The 15,687-nt window shown below is 38.4% G+C and overlaps 1 protein-coding gene across 1 annotated transcript in view; it reads right to left on the reverse strand.

Moving 5' to 3' along the window:
• The window catches only part of RSPO3 (R-spondin 3), an 89,711-nt gene that overhangs the window by 46,260 nt on the left and 27,764 nt on the right, over window positions 1-15,687 (reverse strand). Inside the window, exons 2-4 of the mRNA XM_082730376.1 lie at window positions 8,760-8,951; window positions 7,074-7,220; window positions 1,250-1,447 (exon numbers count right to left, since the gene is read on the reverse strand). Coding sequence (XP_082586502.1) covers window positions 1,250-1,447; window positions 7,074-7,220; window positions 8,760-8,951 — 537 coding nt within the window. The remainder of the gene's footprint in view (window positions 1-1,249; window positions 1,448-7,073; window positions 7,221-8,759; window positions 8,952-15,687) is intronic.

Raw genomic sequence — 15,687 nt, forward strand, 5'->3', positions numbered from 1 at the left:
ATTTTTAAAAACTGCACATCTATAGTAAATGGAATTGGTTCTTTAATTTCCCTTTCTATATTTTCATTGCTAGTGTATAAGAAAGCAACTGATTTCTGTGCACTCATTTTGTATCCTGTCACATTACTGAATGGCTGTAGGAGTTCTAATAGTTTGGGGGTGGAGTCTTTTGGGTTTTCCATATAAAGTATCATGTCGTCTGTGAAGAGAGACAGTCTGACTTCCTCTTTGCCTATATGGATACCTTTTATTTCTTTTTGTTGTCTGATTGCTGTTGCTAGGACTGCTAGTACTATGTTGAGCAAGAGTGGTGAGAATGGACATCCTTGTCGTGTTCCTTATCTCAATGGGAAGGCTGTCAAGTTTTTCCCTATTGAGAATATTTGCTGTGTGTTTTTCATAGATAGATTTTATGGAGTTGAGGAATGCTCCCTCTATCCTTATACTTTGAGTTTTAATCAGGAACGGATGCTGTATTTTGTCAAATACTTTTTCTGCATCAATTGACAGACCATGTGGTTCTTCTCTCTTCTTTTATTGATTTGTTCTATCACATTGATTGACTTGCAAATGTTGTACCACTCTTGCATCCCAGGGATAAATCCCACCTGGTAACGGTGGATAATCTTTTTAATGTACTGTTGGATCCTATTAGCTAGGATGTTGTAAAGAATCTTGGCATCCGTATTCATCAGGGATATTGGTCTGAAATTCACTTTTTTGTTGGGGTCTTTGCCTGGTTTGGGGATCAAGGTTTTGTATCAACATGGATGGGACTGGAGGAGATTATGCTGAGTGAAATAAGTCAAGCAGAGAAAGTCAATTATCATATGGTTTCACTTGTGGAGCATCATAAATAACATGGAGGACATTAGGAGAAGGAAAGGAAAAGTGAATTGGGGTAAATCGGAGGGGGAGATGAAAGATGAGAGAATGTGGATTCCGAGAAACGAATTGAAGGTTATGGTTGAGCCTGGTGGTTGGTATTAAGGAGGGCACTTATCGCATGGAGCACTGGGCGTGGTGCATAAACAATGAATCTTGGAACACGAAAAAAAATAAAATAAAATTAAGATGTTAAAGAAAAAACCCTGCACATCTATATTCTGTGATTTACAGCCAACATACAGTTTGGTTGGTGTACCTTTCAGGATTTTAGATACCAACAATAGTATTAAATGTTTCCTAAGAAATAAGTGAAATAAGTTGTGAGAATTCAAATAAGCACATTTTGCTAGTAAGATTGTACCTCGTTCTCCCTTCTGACACTTCTTTCTTTGCACTGTACATTTTCTTGTCTCACTGGTGGGGGGACACAGGTTACCCTTTGCTGATGGATGCTGTGTTATTTCTCGGACCCGTGTTTCAGTCCCTCTTTTGAAACCACACGTTTTTCCTTTCTTCATGCATGGACTCCAAGGACTCCATTCACTGGCCTCACAGTGCACTGAAACAGAACAGCAGAAGCAGGCTGAGCGGGCTCACAGATATTTTCACAAATTTTAAGAAACAAAAATATTTGCTTCTATCAATACTTGTTCAAATTCTGAGAAATCCTGTAGAACAAACTTGGGCAAGATGACTTAAAGAAAACAAAGAGAAAGGGAAAGGTAGAAATATAATATTTTCATGCTTATAAAATATCAGGTAAACTCATTCTTGCATTAGGTTTACTTTTCACTCTAGATTTATAAACCTGGGCACTAATACAATTACTCGCAATTGGCCAAGGCTTTATTGATTGATCCTGACCATAACGTGATAGACTAGTCATTATTATGTGCTACAGATCTGCTTCTTGAAATTCAGCGTGCAACAGAATCACCTGGAGGGCTCGCTAAAGCACAGACCATTGGACTCCACCCCTGGGGTTTCTTATTCAGTTGTCTGGGACCAGGTCTGAGAATTTTTATTTTTATTTTTTAAAGATTTTATTTATTTATTTGTCAGACAGAGATCACAAGTAGGCAGAGAGGCAGGCAGAGAGAGAGAGGAAGAAGCAGGCTCCCTGTGGAGCAGAGAGCCCGATGTGGGGCTCAATTCCAGGATCCCGGGACCATGATCTGAGCCGAAGGCAGAGGCTTTAACCCACTGAGCCACCCAGGCACCCCGAGAATTTTTATTTTTAACAATACATACGGTGCCGATTTGCATGTACAAAGAACACCCTTGGAGAACTTGTGTGCTAGAGAATGGTTAAGCAAAAAAGGTGTCCATGGGATACTAAGGTGGCTCAACTGATTCTGCCTTCGGCTCAGGTCATGATCCCAGGGTCATGGGATGGAGCCCTGCGTTGGGCTCTCTGCTCGGTGGGGAGCCGGCTTCTCCTTCTCCCTCTGCTGCTCCCCCTGCTCTCTCTCTGTGCCAAATAAATAAAATCTTAAAAGAAAAATAAAAAGGCATCCAGGTCATTGACCTGGATTCACTGCTTTTTCCACTTCATGTGCAGTTGAATACTTAAATATTATTTATTAACAGGAATGGTTCAGACATAGCAGCATCTATTTTAAGTGGATTCTGGGTCAATTTCAGCTGAGAAACTGCTTCTAGAATCAATGTGAAGAAATGATTTCTAAGATGAACAGATGTAATTTTTCTAAAGCTTCTTCTGTAGATTTTCCCCCCTTCTTTATATGTATTAATCTCTTTTTTTCAATCATGGCTTTCCAGAGTCTTGTAACAGATTTCTGCACTTCTAACCAAAGTAGGTATCTGCAAGATGCTATTATTCTATTTTTGTTCATACAACTTCCTAATTTACAATAACTGAAACAGCTTGCAGCAATAATTCTTTAGATGATATAAGATTCTTTCCACAAAACATGTTTCCATTAACCTTTCTTGCTGCCTACTGATTTAAAGGATCCTTATTTTAGAGCAAAATTCTTTCATGCAACCTCAAAAAATATAACCTAAATCTTTTAGAAACTTAAATTCTTTTGCCACACATTCTTTTACATGCTTTTATAGTTGCCATCAGGTATCTGAATGTAACACAAGAGTTAAATGCTAATGACTAAATTAGTGAATTTAAGTTTCTGTAACTTAAATGAACCTTACTGAGCCACTCTTAGTTTTCATGTTTAGTTCTAACATAATGATGTTAGTCAAAGAACAGAGTAACAGGGGTGCCTTGGTAGCTCAGTCAATTAAGCATCTGCCTTCAGCTCAAGGCATGATCCCAAAATCCTGGGATCAAGCCCCACAGTGGGCTCCCTGTTCAGCAGGGAGTCTTCTTCTCACCCTGCTCTTACACGCTCTCTCAGTCTCTCTCAAAGAAATAAGTAAAATCTTTTTTTTTTTAAAGAAAAGAGCACAAAGTCACTTAATGATATTGTATCTTTTGCCAATTAAAGACATATGTCCCAACCTGGTATTAATGATACAAAAGCAGTGAATTTTTAGCACAAACAAATAAAACCATCTCTAAGAAAGCAAATGGAAAAATAAAAATTAAAGTTTGCAAGCTATCACTTCATCTAATATTCATTTATTGCCAGAACCAAGAGGACTAAATTAGAAAAAAAATTACCTGATGTGAAAATGACCAGAACATTGGTGCTTTTTCACAGTTGCAAAGGTGGTCTAGGCAAATGTGTATTTAGACTTTAGAAAAAAAGATTTTTAAAATTACAGCTAGGAGTCCTTAGTCATATGACAATTGGTTCTAAAAACGAAATTCATTCATTCATTCATTCTTTCTTTCTTTCTTTTTTTTTTTTTTTTTTTTTTGAAGTAGGCTCCATAGCCAGCATGGAGCGCAATATGGGGCTTAAACTCAAAACCCTGAGGTCAAGACCTCGGCTAAGATCAAGAGTTGGATGCTTAACTGACTGAGCCACATAGGTGCTCCGATAAATTAAATTTTTTTAAAAGATTTTATTCATTTATTTGACAGACAGAGATCACAAGTAGGCAGAGAGGCAGGCAGAGAGAGAGGAGGCTCAGCAGGGAGCCTGATGCAAACCTGGATCCCAGGACCCTGGGATCATGACCCGAACCAAAGGCAGAGGCTTTAACCAACTGAGCCACCCAGATGCCCGAAAAATGAAATTCTAATGACAATCTTAGATAATTCCATTGAGAAAGAAGAAGGGAAAATACTGAAAACTTATGAGTTCAGATATTAAAAAGATCTAAAAAAAGGGGGGGGCTAGTTATAAAGCCTTGAGAGGTAGAGAGGAAGAGAGTTTTTCCTAGAGAAATACTGTAGAATGAATCTATAATATTAGTTTCTAAAAATATTTCTGGAAAATTGGAAACTTTGGAAAACATGTAAAGATAACAAAAAGGATTGTGATTTAAGTTACACTCAGGTCATTAAATGAATGATACAGAACTGGAGCATCATTTGGTTAAGAGAAAACTAAGGAAAAAAACAAAATCACTCATTTTCTCTATTTCTTCTATTTTCTGTATTAAAAACAATATTAACAATGGAAATCTTTAACTATTCACTAATGAAGCAAGGGTCTCAAAAAAGTAATTAGCTTCCTGTCCCTCGAAGTGGCCATTTTGTTATAGTCTTAAATGCTCTAAGAGGGATTCTTGAATTGGGATAAAAGCTGAACTAGATGCTCCCACCGGTAATGACCTTATAACATCATTACTCGTTTGCTCTCATTCTTGTTGACCAATTGCATGGTTCTATTAAGAACATAGCAAAGGGCATGTTCCTTGCTACTCACTGTTCAAAGTTGGATATCTTCCTCTGTGAATACTTGAACAAGGCCAACTCTCCAAGAGGAGCAAAAAGGATGACACGATGACAGTGAAGAAAGGACACAAGTATCTAGAGCATGGAATAGAACTATATTCTCCTATAAGATTGGGTTCAATGGACATTTATGTCTAATTTACAACAAACCACGAGGAGTGGATATGTTGAAACTTAAAGTCTTTCCCCCTAGCTTTACATCAGGGTGGCATTTTCTCCGTATATGACCTTTCCTCTAAATAATAATCTGGGTAAGAAACAAGTGACACAATATCGATTTCAGCAAAGGGAGGGACACCTTCTTCAGTATCTTTGGTGAGCACCAGAGAGCTAGAGTCAAGATACTAATAACTGACAATAACTCACAATGTGTCCTTGGAACCATTATTTCTCGCTCTCGGTCATAGTTGCATCTCTGTTAAAGAAATAAGCTTTAATGTTTCTTTGTGCCAAGCAAGCAGGTCATCATTTTTCATGAAATTCCAGGGCAAGCTCAGTCATGGCTCACCTACTGCTTGTTGGTTAGAGAGCAAATGACAGGAGGCATCCCTTACGGCAAGTGACAAGAGAGAGCCCTGAACAAAAGTCATGGATTTGCACTATTACCGTGTCTAGGTCATTTACACCTAACTGTTCGATGAGCCAGATTCACTAAATGGCTTTTAGATTGCTAACCCCTATTCTTAAACATATAAATTACTTAAATTTAACTGTGTTAAGAGATTGTTTTTGAAAAAAAAAAAGAAAAAAAAAAAGAGAGAGTTTTTGTCTAAATAGTAGGAGAAATTACCAGTCACCTTTACTAGTTAATCCAACAATGCCAGGTGCTAAATGCTCTCTATGATAGAAAAACATTAATACATTTATGATAAACAGTCTTTCAAGGACTGAATGCTACACTTTCAACAGCTAAGAGAATCTAAACATGTGCTCTTTTTTCTGGGTCGAGAAAGACCACAAAATTTCTGCAACTCATCCTGAATTTCTGCCCTTGAGTACTCCACAGAACTGTTTCCTATTTCTTCCACAGTTTGGAACTTATTACCTTTAATCATCAGTCCTCAGGACTTACAAAGAGATGGGCTTGAAGTGCTTTCTCATGTATGTTTTACCCTATTTCGAAGTTGTTTCTCTGTGTCTTTACTGACTAGGGGGGGGGGGGGTGGAGACTAAACCAAAATGAGCCATGAACTGTTTCATGCTTGCTGTTTTCCAGATGCTTCTGAAATTATCTTTAAAATATCATCTATTCATTTCATTCTTCTACGAAGTTTGTTTAGAACTAAGTGTTTCTTGTGGACCTGAAACAGGTGAACGACCACATTAAGAGTTATTATTCTACACTTTTGATTCTAATAGATCTATCTGTGCGGACCGCAGGGGAGTCCTGGAGACTATCTTGTACTGAATCAGGAGAATATTTGCGTGCGTACGCCAATATCAGTGCAGCATCAAAGGTTCTTGTAGCTCTTGCCCAGGGGATTTTGAGATTTAGTATGCTGTTTTCCCTTGTGACTTAGCATCTGTTCCCCAACTGTTCATCAAACTCATAGCTGTAGTAGCTGTGCAACACTCAAAAGAAGGAAAATAGAGCCTGACAGTGATCCATTATTTAGACAAACAACTGGTCTGAGGGACGTCCCTCCCAGGAAATTCAGCATGCATTTAATCAGACCCTGTGACTTGTGTCCTCCTGTCAGTTTGAGTGAGTCCCAAGTCCTCTCCTTGTTTCTGTGCAAGTAGGGCATTTCAGCAAAGCAGTGCAAGAGAAAAAAGTCATATTTTCAACTACATCAACTCCAGTTCTGTAGATCTTTGGCTCATCTACTGAGTGTCAACAGGCCATACCCAGAGAGTGATTTCTCCTCTTGGAAAACAACATTACTCATGCTTCACATCAGACCTGTTTTGTGAAACTTTTATCCTAATGTGGAAATTTAGTTTAAGACCAAATATATGTGTGTGTGTGTGTGTGTGTGTTTGTGTGTATTATATTATGACATATGCAAGTATGTCTATAATAAATTAAGTAGAACTTCACTGTATCATAATGATATACAATAAATATGTAATGATCAGAATAGCTGAAACAGTTGCCAACAGTCTCTCAGAAATAATGGGGCACCCATGGGGTGTTAAATTATACTGTGATACATGCATGTGATACATGTCACAACTGTGACACCTTACAAAGATACATTAAGATGGTATCTTTGTAAGGAAGGATGAAGAAAGCCTCTTGGAAATAGTCTCTCAGGTAGTCATGAAATAAGACTTTAAGCAGCACTTCCATGGAGACTGACATTATCATTTGAGGTGTTTCTCCTCCCCTATAAACCTTAGAGTTCCTTCTCACCAATATTGACGCACTCCATGGTATGGTTGTTGGCTTCCAACCCTTCTGGGCAATTATCAAGGCACTTTCCAAGGTGTAAGTAAAATCCACTTTTACACTTTGTGCAGAAATTTTTGTTGAAACAGGTATCACAGTCAGCTTTGCATTCTGAAATAGAAAAAAAAGGAAAGAAATATGCTTTCATTATCTTCACTTATCTATTGCTGGTCCAGGTCTGTATGCTTACATTATACGCACAGGAGACTTTTGTGCCAAACACGCTTAGGATTCAAAATTAATTTGCCAGACTGGATTATGAATTCTTCCACAGTCATTCAGTTGATATACATCAGCCATTGATTTTGAAATTATTGTATCGATAGCCCTATGAAAAGTTTTTGACAATGTGTCTATTGCCAAAAATGTTTATAAGACCAAGTATTTACTTATATTAAATGACAGTAAAAAGTGTTTGATCAGAGCTTTAACGAAATATACTAGATACTGCTTTTGGGCTGTTTTGGCAGTCTATTCATTCGTTCAACAAATATTTGATTGTCCACTATGTGCCTAGCACTATTCTAGATATTGCTTGACAGCAGAGCATACAAGAGAGATAAAGACTTCACAGAGTTTACATTTTAGGAGGGGAGATACAATAAATAATAACAACATCTGACCCTTATATAGTGATTACTATAAGTCAGATATCGCTGCGAGTATGTTATAACATTAAGTCACTTAAGAGGTTTAAGTTGTGGAAGTTATTATGAGGACAATAACCTAGTGAGACAGCTCCTATTATAATTTCCATTTTATAGATAAGGAAACCAAGGCTCAGAAAGATTATGTAACTAACCCAGGACCACAGAACAAAGTGGTTCCAGAGTGATAAGTGCTCTGGAAACAAGAACTATTGCAAATGACCAATAAGGGGAAAAGGTTGATTATTGTGAGTAAGCAGGTCATGGAATGCTTCCCTGAGAAGGTGACATACGAGCAGAATCTTGAATGAAAGAAGAGAGCCAACCAAGCAAAGATATAGGTAGGTAAAGAGCTTTCCAAACTGTCAGAACAGTAACTGCAAAGCCTTGAGGTGGGAAGATCTTGCAAGAAGACCAGTGATGTCAGTGGAAAATGGCTGAGATGCGTTCACAGGAGAGGAGTAGGGGTATGTGTGGTGTATGACAGAGGAATGATACTTCTGAATTTAGATTCTAAAAAGTTACTGGGTCTGCAGTGGGTTTGCAGACTTTCAGTGTCCAGAGGAGAGGGGATAATGACAGTGTTTTCAACGTTCATTTCCAACAGATAGATAAATGTTTCACTGGCTATACTGGAATCCTTCTTGAAGCAAAAACAGCTGAATTTATTCTTTAAGTCATTAAATACTTGGATGTTATGATCATAATGGGAACTCAGATGGCATTAACGGTTACTGTACTTTTCTATACGTTCCATGAGTAATAATCAGGTTCTCAGTTTTTGCTTTTATAATGTAAAACAACAATAACACAAAACTTGAGTGCTTTTTGCAAGAGGTGAAAATTTTCCTGCTCTGAGGGCTAAGTCCAAGTATGGTTTAGCCTAATTATCAGGTAAATATCATTATTTCCTGAACACTGAATATCACAAATACTCTAGAGGCCAATAAATCTGGGAAGTCCCCAAGGATGAGATAAAAACATAATGCCATGTAGCACTTACTTGTACACTTATTTATATCTGGATATCGAGTTCCATAATATCCACTTGGACATGAAGAGAGACACACTCCAATCTGCTTCATGCCAATTCTTTCCAGAACAAAAAATAGTCTGGGCTTACATGACAAACATCCATTGTAATCTGAACACGTTGCACAGCCTCCTTGGCAGCCTTGACTGACGTTAGAATGCGCTGAAAGGACAAATGCAGAAAGATAAAAACAAATGTTAAATTATAAATGCAGAAGTTCGATGACATTCTCTAAGCAGATGGTACACTTTTCATTAGGTTTCAATTGGTGGTAATGGGTGAATGAGTTGGAATTTTTGTTTCCCTTTTCTATGATCTACTATTTCCCTTTAATACATACATAGTTTTTAATTAAAAGTTCTTAGAATTTGGGAATTTGGAAACTAAGAATATACTGCCTCAAACTATTTATAGATCTCTCTCTCTCTCTCTCTCTCTCTCTCACACACACATGCACAGGCACATGTAATGAAAATATTCTCATTGAACCAGGATCCTGGAAGATTGGAGACTGGGTAATTTTGCACTGAAATCAATGCACATTAGTTTGCTTGTCACTTATGTGATGGATGAAAAGCATGCATCTAATTTCTTCAAGCAAGGATGACAACATAGATGAAGGTTTAACTTGAGCAAGGATACTTCCTTTTAGGATATCTTTTTTCAACTGTGGTCTGTTAGCGAACACAGTTTTACCCTTTGTTCCCGTGTAAATTGATTGTGAAACTAACATAGTTCCTTGGAATCCATTCTCCCATGATTTCTCAAAATAATTTCCTTTCACTGAGGGTTGGTGGGGGGAGGAGATTTGGGAGAAGGGGGTGGGATTATGGACATTGGGGAGGGTATGTGCTTTGGTGAGTGCTGTGAAGTGTGTAAACCTGGTGAATCACAGACCTGTACCCCTGGGGATAAAAATATATGTTTATAAAAAATAAAAAGTTAAAAAAAAATAAAAAATTAATTAAAAAAAATAATTTCCTTTCACAGGAGTTTTACATGTATCAGTTCACATTGATACAATGAAGAAAATGTGATATTTATCTTACCAGTATTTCCATATGATCATATGTGGTTATTTATATTACTAATTATAATTCATAGTATTTATAATGTTCATTTTATCTTTGGGGAGAGAATTCTTTTTTTTTTTTTTTTAAAGATTTTGTTTGTTTGACAGAGAGAGAGGCAGCGAGAGAGGGAACACAAGCAGAGGGAGTGAGAGAGGGAGTAGCAGGTTCCCTGCTGAGCAGGAAGCCCAACGCAGGGCTCCATCCCAGGACCCTGGGACCATGACCTGAGCTGAAGGCAGATGTTTAACGACGGAGCCACCCAGGCACCCCCAGGGGAGAGAATTCTTATAGTTCTTTTGTCTTAATATTCCATTTACTCAAGTGAAATATGTATTTAGTGAGGACATGACACTAAAGACTAGAGCTACACATATACCTGTGGTGGTGAGATTATTCATTAGCAAGTCTGAACAGATTTAGACAAACATGTGCAAGATTCATGTTTAAAGATCTTCACAACTTTAAACCTTCTTATGACTATTAACTGGTCATCAGCACATACATACGAGCTGTGGGAAAAGGGCTGACTGAAGTACATCTCTCACATATCTGGTGTTTGGGATGTTTTCTTCTCATGTACTCTGTGTTCAAATACAATTAAGTAGCTTTACTGTCCTTCCAGGAATCTGGAAGGGAAAAATTGTGACCTTTCTGAGAAACAAAGGTTGATGCACAGGAGTGTAAATGTATCCCAATGTATTCTGGTTTCTTTTGTTGTTGGTAGTGGGATTGGGCTCTGATGGGCCTTGCCATTATCAGGCCTGACTTCAGAGTGATGTTTGGTTCTTGCTAAGTTCTTTACCACAAAAACAAATCCCACCAGGCTTAGTTAGAAGGGGGTACCCATAAGCCCAATCAGCCTTACCACAGGGGTGCAAGGGTTAGCTGCAGAGAGGTCATTTGGTTGACCAGCATCCTCTGCCTAGAGGAAACCATCCCTGAATCAGCCACAGGAACCACAAGCAGCTCATTCTCATTCCAAGACGTTTTGTAAATAAACTGAGGAAATATGTGGGGGAAGGGAAGTTTGCTTTTCCTGTACATGCTCCTCTATGGGGTGGGACGGACATATAAAATGGCACAGGAGGTTTAGACATTATAGGACCTGGGGGACTTGTAAGTGAAAACTGTTTTCCAAGTAACAGGATCATTTTTCATGCCAGTAAGTCAGCATTGGAGACTTACAGAAAATGTACAATCATTTTAAGTAGGGAAAGACCCTAAAAAAGAAAAGGGATGAAGAAAGCATCCTGTGTTCAGAAGCTGGTTTGGCCCATTTTAAGACACCAGAGATACAGGTAAAACCTCATAAGAACTGTCTATGGAGAAGTGGACCTCCCTTTGAAAGAAAATCACTTCAATCCCAGGGCAGTCAGTGACTCTGAGTTTGAATGCAGATGGGTTTGACTGGTCCACAACAACCTATCTATAACTCTGAAATGCAGCAAAGGAAACAAAATTATAATTTCAAGCACCTCGAAACTTGTCAATTATTAAATCAGTTACGAAAAGAAACATGATTTAGAGGTGCAAAGCCTCAAAAAGGATGTACCTTAAAATGCATTTCATTATAAGTTTTGGGTTTTGGGTATTTGGAAACTTCTCCAGGAAAAAGCCCCATAAAAGGACCCATAGTTAGTAACAGTTCCCACCAAAATTATGAGATATGCCAAGGTACTTTGCTCAATTCTTTAAAACTTTCACCGAAGAAATCTAATAATCAACTCATAATGTTGGGCTGTTGCTTGTTTTTTTCAATTTTTGCCTTTTTAGAAAAAAGTGTTTGGCAAAGTCGATTTTTGAAAAAGTAAAGAAGACATAATTGCCCTAATTGGCAAAGAAAATTTCTATTTGTGTGTAATCAGGGAGTTCCAGTTATGGGCAGGCACAAATAATGGCAAACTTTATTTCTTCAGGAAAGTTTCAGTGTTATGCTGTGAGAAGTGGGAAAAATTGAGACTGTGAAGCTTAGATTCTATGATTCTAGGTTTTTTTTTTTTTTTTTTTTTTTTTTTACAGTTGAGTAGTAACTATTTCTTGAATGCTGTATAAGGGTCACTCAAATTATACAGTCAGTATTACACAACTAGGTACAAATTTCCCAAACTTCATCTTAAGGAAAGTTTTTACTTTTTATATGGAAACCACAGAAAACTTTGGTCTGGATTGACTGTAACTCTTTCAGCCTTAAAATCTTGTGATTCTAAACTTAGGAAATTAAATTCTATTTTTTAAAAAGATTTTATTTATTTATTTGGTGGTGGGGAGCAGGAGCAGGGGCAGAGAGAGAAGCCGACTCCCCACTGAGCAAGGAGCCCGATGCAGGACCTGAGCCAGAGGCAGATGCTTAACTGACTGAGACACCCAGGTGCCTCTTAAATTCTGTTTTTTTCATACTTCTTCTTTTCCACTCTAATAATAACTTCATTTTGTATTTCTGAATCACCTTTTTTTCAAACAGCATTTGGACTATTATTTCATATGAGCAATGGAGGTGTTAGCAGTGATGAGGTTTCATAGAATACTTAAGGTTTAAACCCAATCTTAGAAAACAAGTTGAACAAAACTAAAAGGCAACCTACAGACTGGGAGAAGATATTTGCAAGTGATCTATCAGATAAGGGGCTAGTTTCCAAGATCTAGAAAGAACTTATTAGGGGCGCCTGGGTGGCTCAGTGGCTTAAAGCCTCTGCCTTCCGCTCAGGTCATGATCCCAGGGTCCTGGGATTGAGCTTCACATCTGGCTCTCTGCTCAGCAGGGAGCCTGCTTCCCCTGCAACCCCCCCACCTTTCTGCCTACTTGTGATCTGTCAAATAAATAAATAAAATCCTTAAAAAAAAAAAAAGAACTTATCAAACTTAACACCCCCAAAACAAATAATCCAGTCAAGAAATGGGCAGAAGACTTGAACAGATATTTCTCCAGACATCCAGATGGCCAACAGACACATGAAAAAAATGCTCTGCATCACTTGGCATCAGGGAACTACAAATCAAAACCATAATGAGACACCACCTCACACCAGTCAAAATGGCTAAAACAAACAACTCAGCAAACAACAAATGTTGGCAAGGATGTGGAGAAAGGGGAACCCCCTTACACTATTGGTGGAAATGCAACCTGGTACAGCCGCTCTGGAAAACAGTATGGAGGTTCCTCAAGAAGTTAAAACTAGAGCTGCCCTGTGACCCAGCAATTGCATTACTAGGTATTTACTCCAAGGATACAAATGGATTGATCTGAAAGGGCACCTGCACCCCTAATATTTATGGCAGCAATGTCCACAATAGCCAAAGTGTGGAAAGAGCTGAGATGTCCATAGAGAGATGAATGGATAAAGAGGATGTGGTGTGTATATATACAATGGAATATTACTCAGCTATACTTACCATTTACATTGGCATGGATGGAACTGGAGGGTTTGTGCTAAGTGAAATAAGTCGATCAGAGAAAGACAATTATCATTTGGTTTCACACATATGTGGAATGTAAGAGACAGTACACAGGACCATAGGGGGAAGAGAGGGAAACTGAATGGAAGGTCATCAGAGAGTGAGAGAAACCACAAGATACTCTTAACTATAGGAAACATACTGAGGGTTGCTGGAGGGGAGGGGTAGACGGGATCGGGTAACTGGGTGGTGGGCATTAAGGAGGGCAGGTGATGTGATGAGCCCTGGGTGTTAAATGCAAATGATGAACTGCTGAACTCTACGTCTGAAACTAATGATGAACTATATGTTGGCTAACTGAATTTAAATAAAAATAAGAAAATGAGTTGAAGTTATCAGTATGTAAGTGGCCATGGTGGGGCTAGAGGAGGGGACACACCAATTATCCACATCAGGAAGGACACTGGCATGAGTTCAGTGCACTGATGCCTAAATAGTGGTGAATGGAAAAATGAGGACTATAAAAAGATCGGAGGCGCAGGACAGATTTAGATTACGGAACACTTTGTGGGCTGTGCCAAGGAAATTATTCTGTTCATATGGGGGATTTCAATCTGGTGAGTGACGTGATCACGTTTGTATGAGAATGGTAGTTTCTCTGGCAGTATGAAAGGCACAGACACTGGAAGAATCATGTAGCGATCAAGGTAAAAGACCGATGATAGCTTAAAATATAGTAAAGGCAGTGTAATGTGTTGCGGAAGGTATGAACACTCCCAAGGACATTTAGGAGGTAGACTCAATCAAAATGGTGAGTAACAAAATGTGGACTGAACAAGAAAGTGGATTTGAGAAGGTGTGTTTTGGGCTCCTGTCAGTGAACAGAAAAGGTGAGGGACAGCGGGGGAGTGAAAGCCTATGGTTAGAGTGGTAGGGCCAGCGCGTAGAATAAAAAAGTCTAAAAATATAAACATGGCTTGGGATCACTGCTTTTACAGATTTTATTAAATATCCGGAAGTGATGCTTCATATATGGACCTTAATATTATAATGGTTGCCAGAGATGTAAATGAAAGTCTCTGGCTATAGCTACTTAATTAGAGAAGACCCCTTGAAAGAGGACATGAAGAACACCAGAAGAAGGAAACATAGTCCAAAATAAGGGACATTTGGTCACCAGAGAAAAAGACATATTTTCAGCTGATTTTTAACAATACTTTCTATTTCTACACTACTTTTGCTTTCAAAGCATACATCTCACAAGAAGCTAAATTAACTATAGTAACTATTGTTAGTAAACATAGAAGCCATCACAATTATTTATTTCGAAACCTGAAACTAGGACTCAAAAAAATGCTAAACCTTTAAGGCAAATAGTAAGTTTACATCAAAGGTTAGAATCTAGATCTTTGTTATCGGGTAACAATTTCTTTAGACATAAGCAAACTTTAGATGTGTCACAAGGATAAATATGAGTGGAACAATGAGCAAAATTCTTGGAAATGTTAAGTTAGGACTTTCTTTTCTACAAATGTGTCAAATACATGGTAAAATTAGTGTACCTTTCCCTAAAATTGGAAAATAGGAAAGCATCTTTTCCTAACTAGTATACAAAGGTTAAGTATGAAAAGAGTATATATTAATGCATAATTTAAACCAATTTTCAGTGTCAGAACTGTCGATACTCCCTGAGTGACTTCAATTTCTCTAGCTGTTGAGCCTTCCTACTATTTCTCTATTTGATAATCTTGTAATGCATAACTGATGCAACATAAAGGCTATAGTCATAAGAGTGGATCCATTTTTTAAAAATATTTATTTATTTAGTATATAGAGAGAAAGAGCAGTGTCAGGGGAAGGGACAGCGAAGAGAGGGGGAGAGAGAGAACCTCAAGGACACTCCCTGCTGAGTTCAGAGCTAAAGGGGCAAGAGGGTTCGGCCTTGCTCCACTCGGGGCTTGATCTCATGACCCTGAGATTATGACCTGAGCCAAAAATCAAGAGTTGGGGGTTGCCTGGGCAGTGGGTTAAAGCCTCTGCTTTTGGCTTACGTCATGATCCCAGGGTCCTGGGATCGAGCCCCTTGGGCTCTCTGCTCGGTGGGGAGCCTGCTTCCTCCTCCTCTCTCTCTCTGCCTGCCTCTCTGCCTACTTGTGGTCTCTGTCTGTCAAATAAATAAAATCTTAAAAAAAAAAATCAAAAGTTGGACAATTAACCGACTGAGCTACTTAGGTGCCCCTCAACTAACTTCTTTGATAAAACATCCAGAACATAGAGTTTTAAATGGTAGAGCATTTGGTAAATACACAATCTTTGGCTATGCCCTTCAATGCTTATGATATACTGAACCAACTGCAGCACTGACATCTAAACTCCGTTCCTGTTAACAATTTTAGTGTAGGCTTCAAGGATTTGCCTTAGTTTAATTCTCT

This window comes from Mustela nivalis (assembly GCF_964662115.1).
Source record: "Mustela nivalis genome assembly, chromosome: 5".
Lineage (NCBI taxonomy): Eukaryota > Metazoa > Chordata > Mammalia > Carnivora > Mustelidae > Mustela > Mustela nivalis.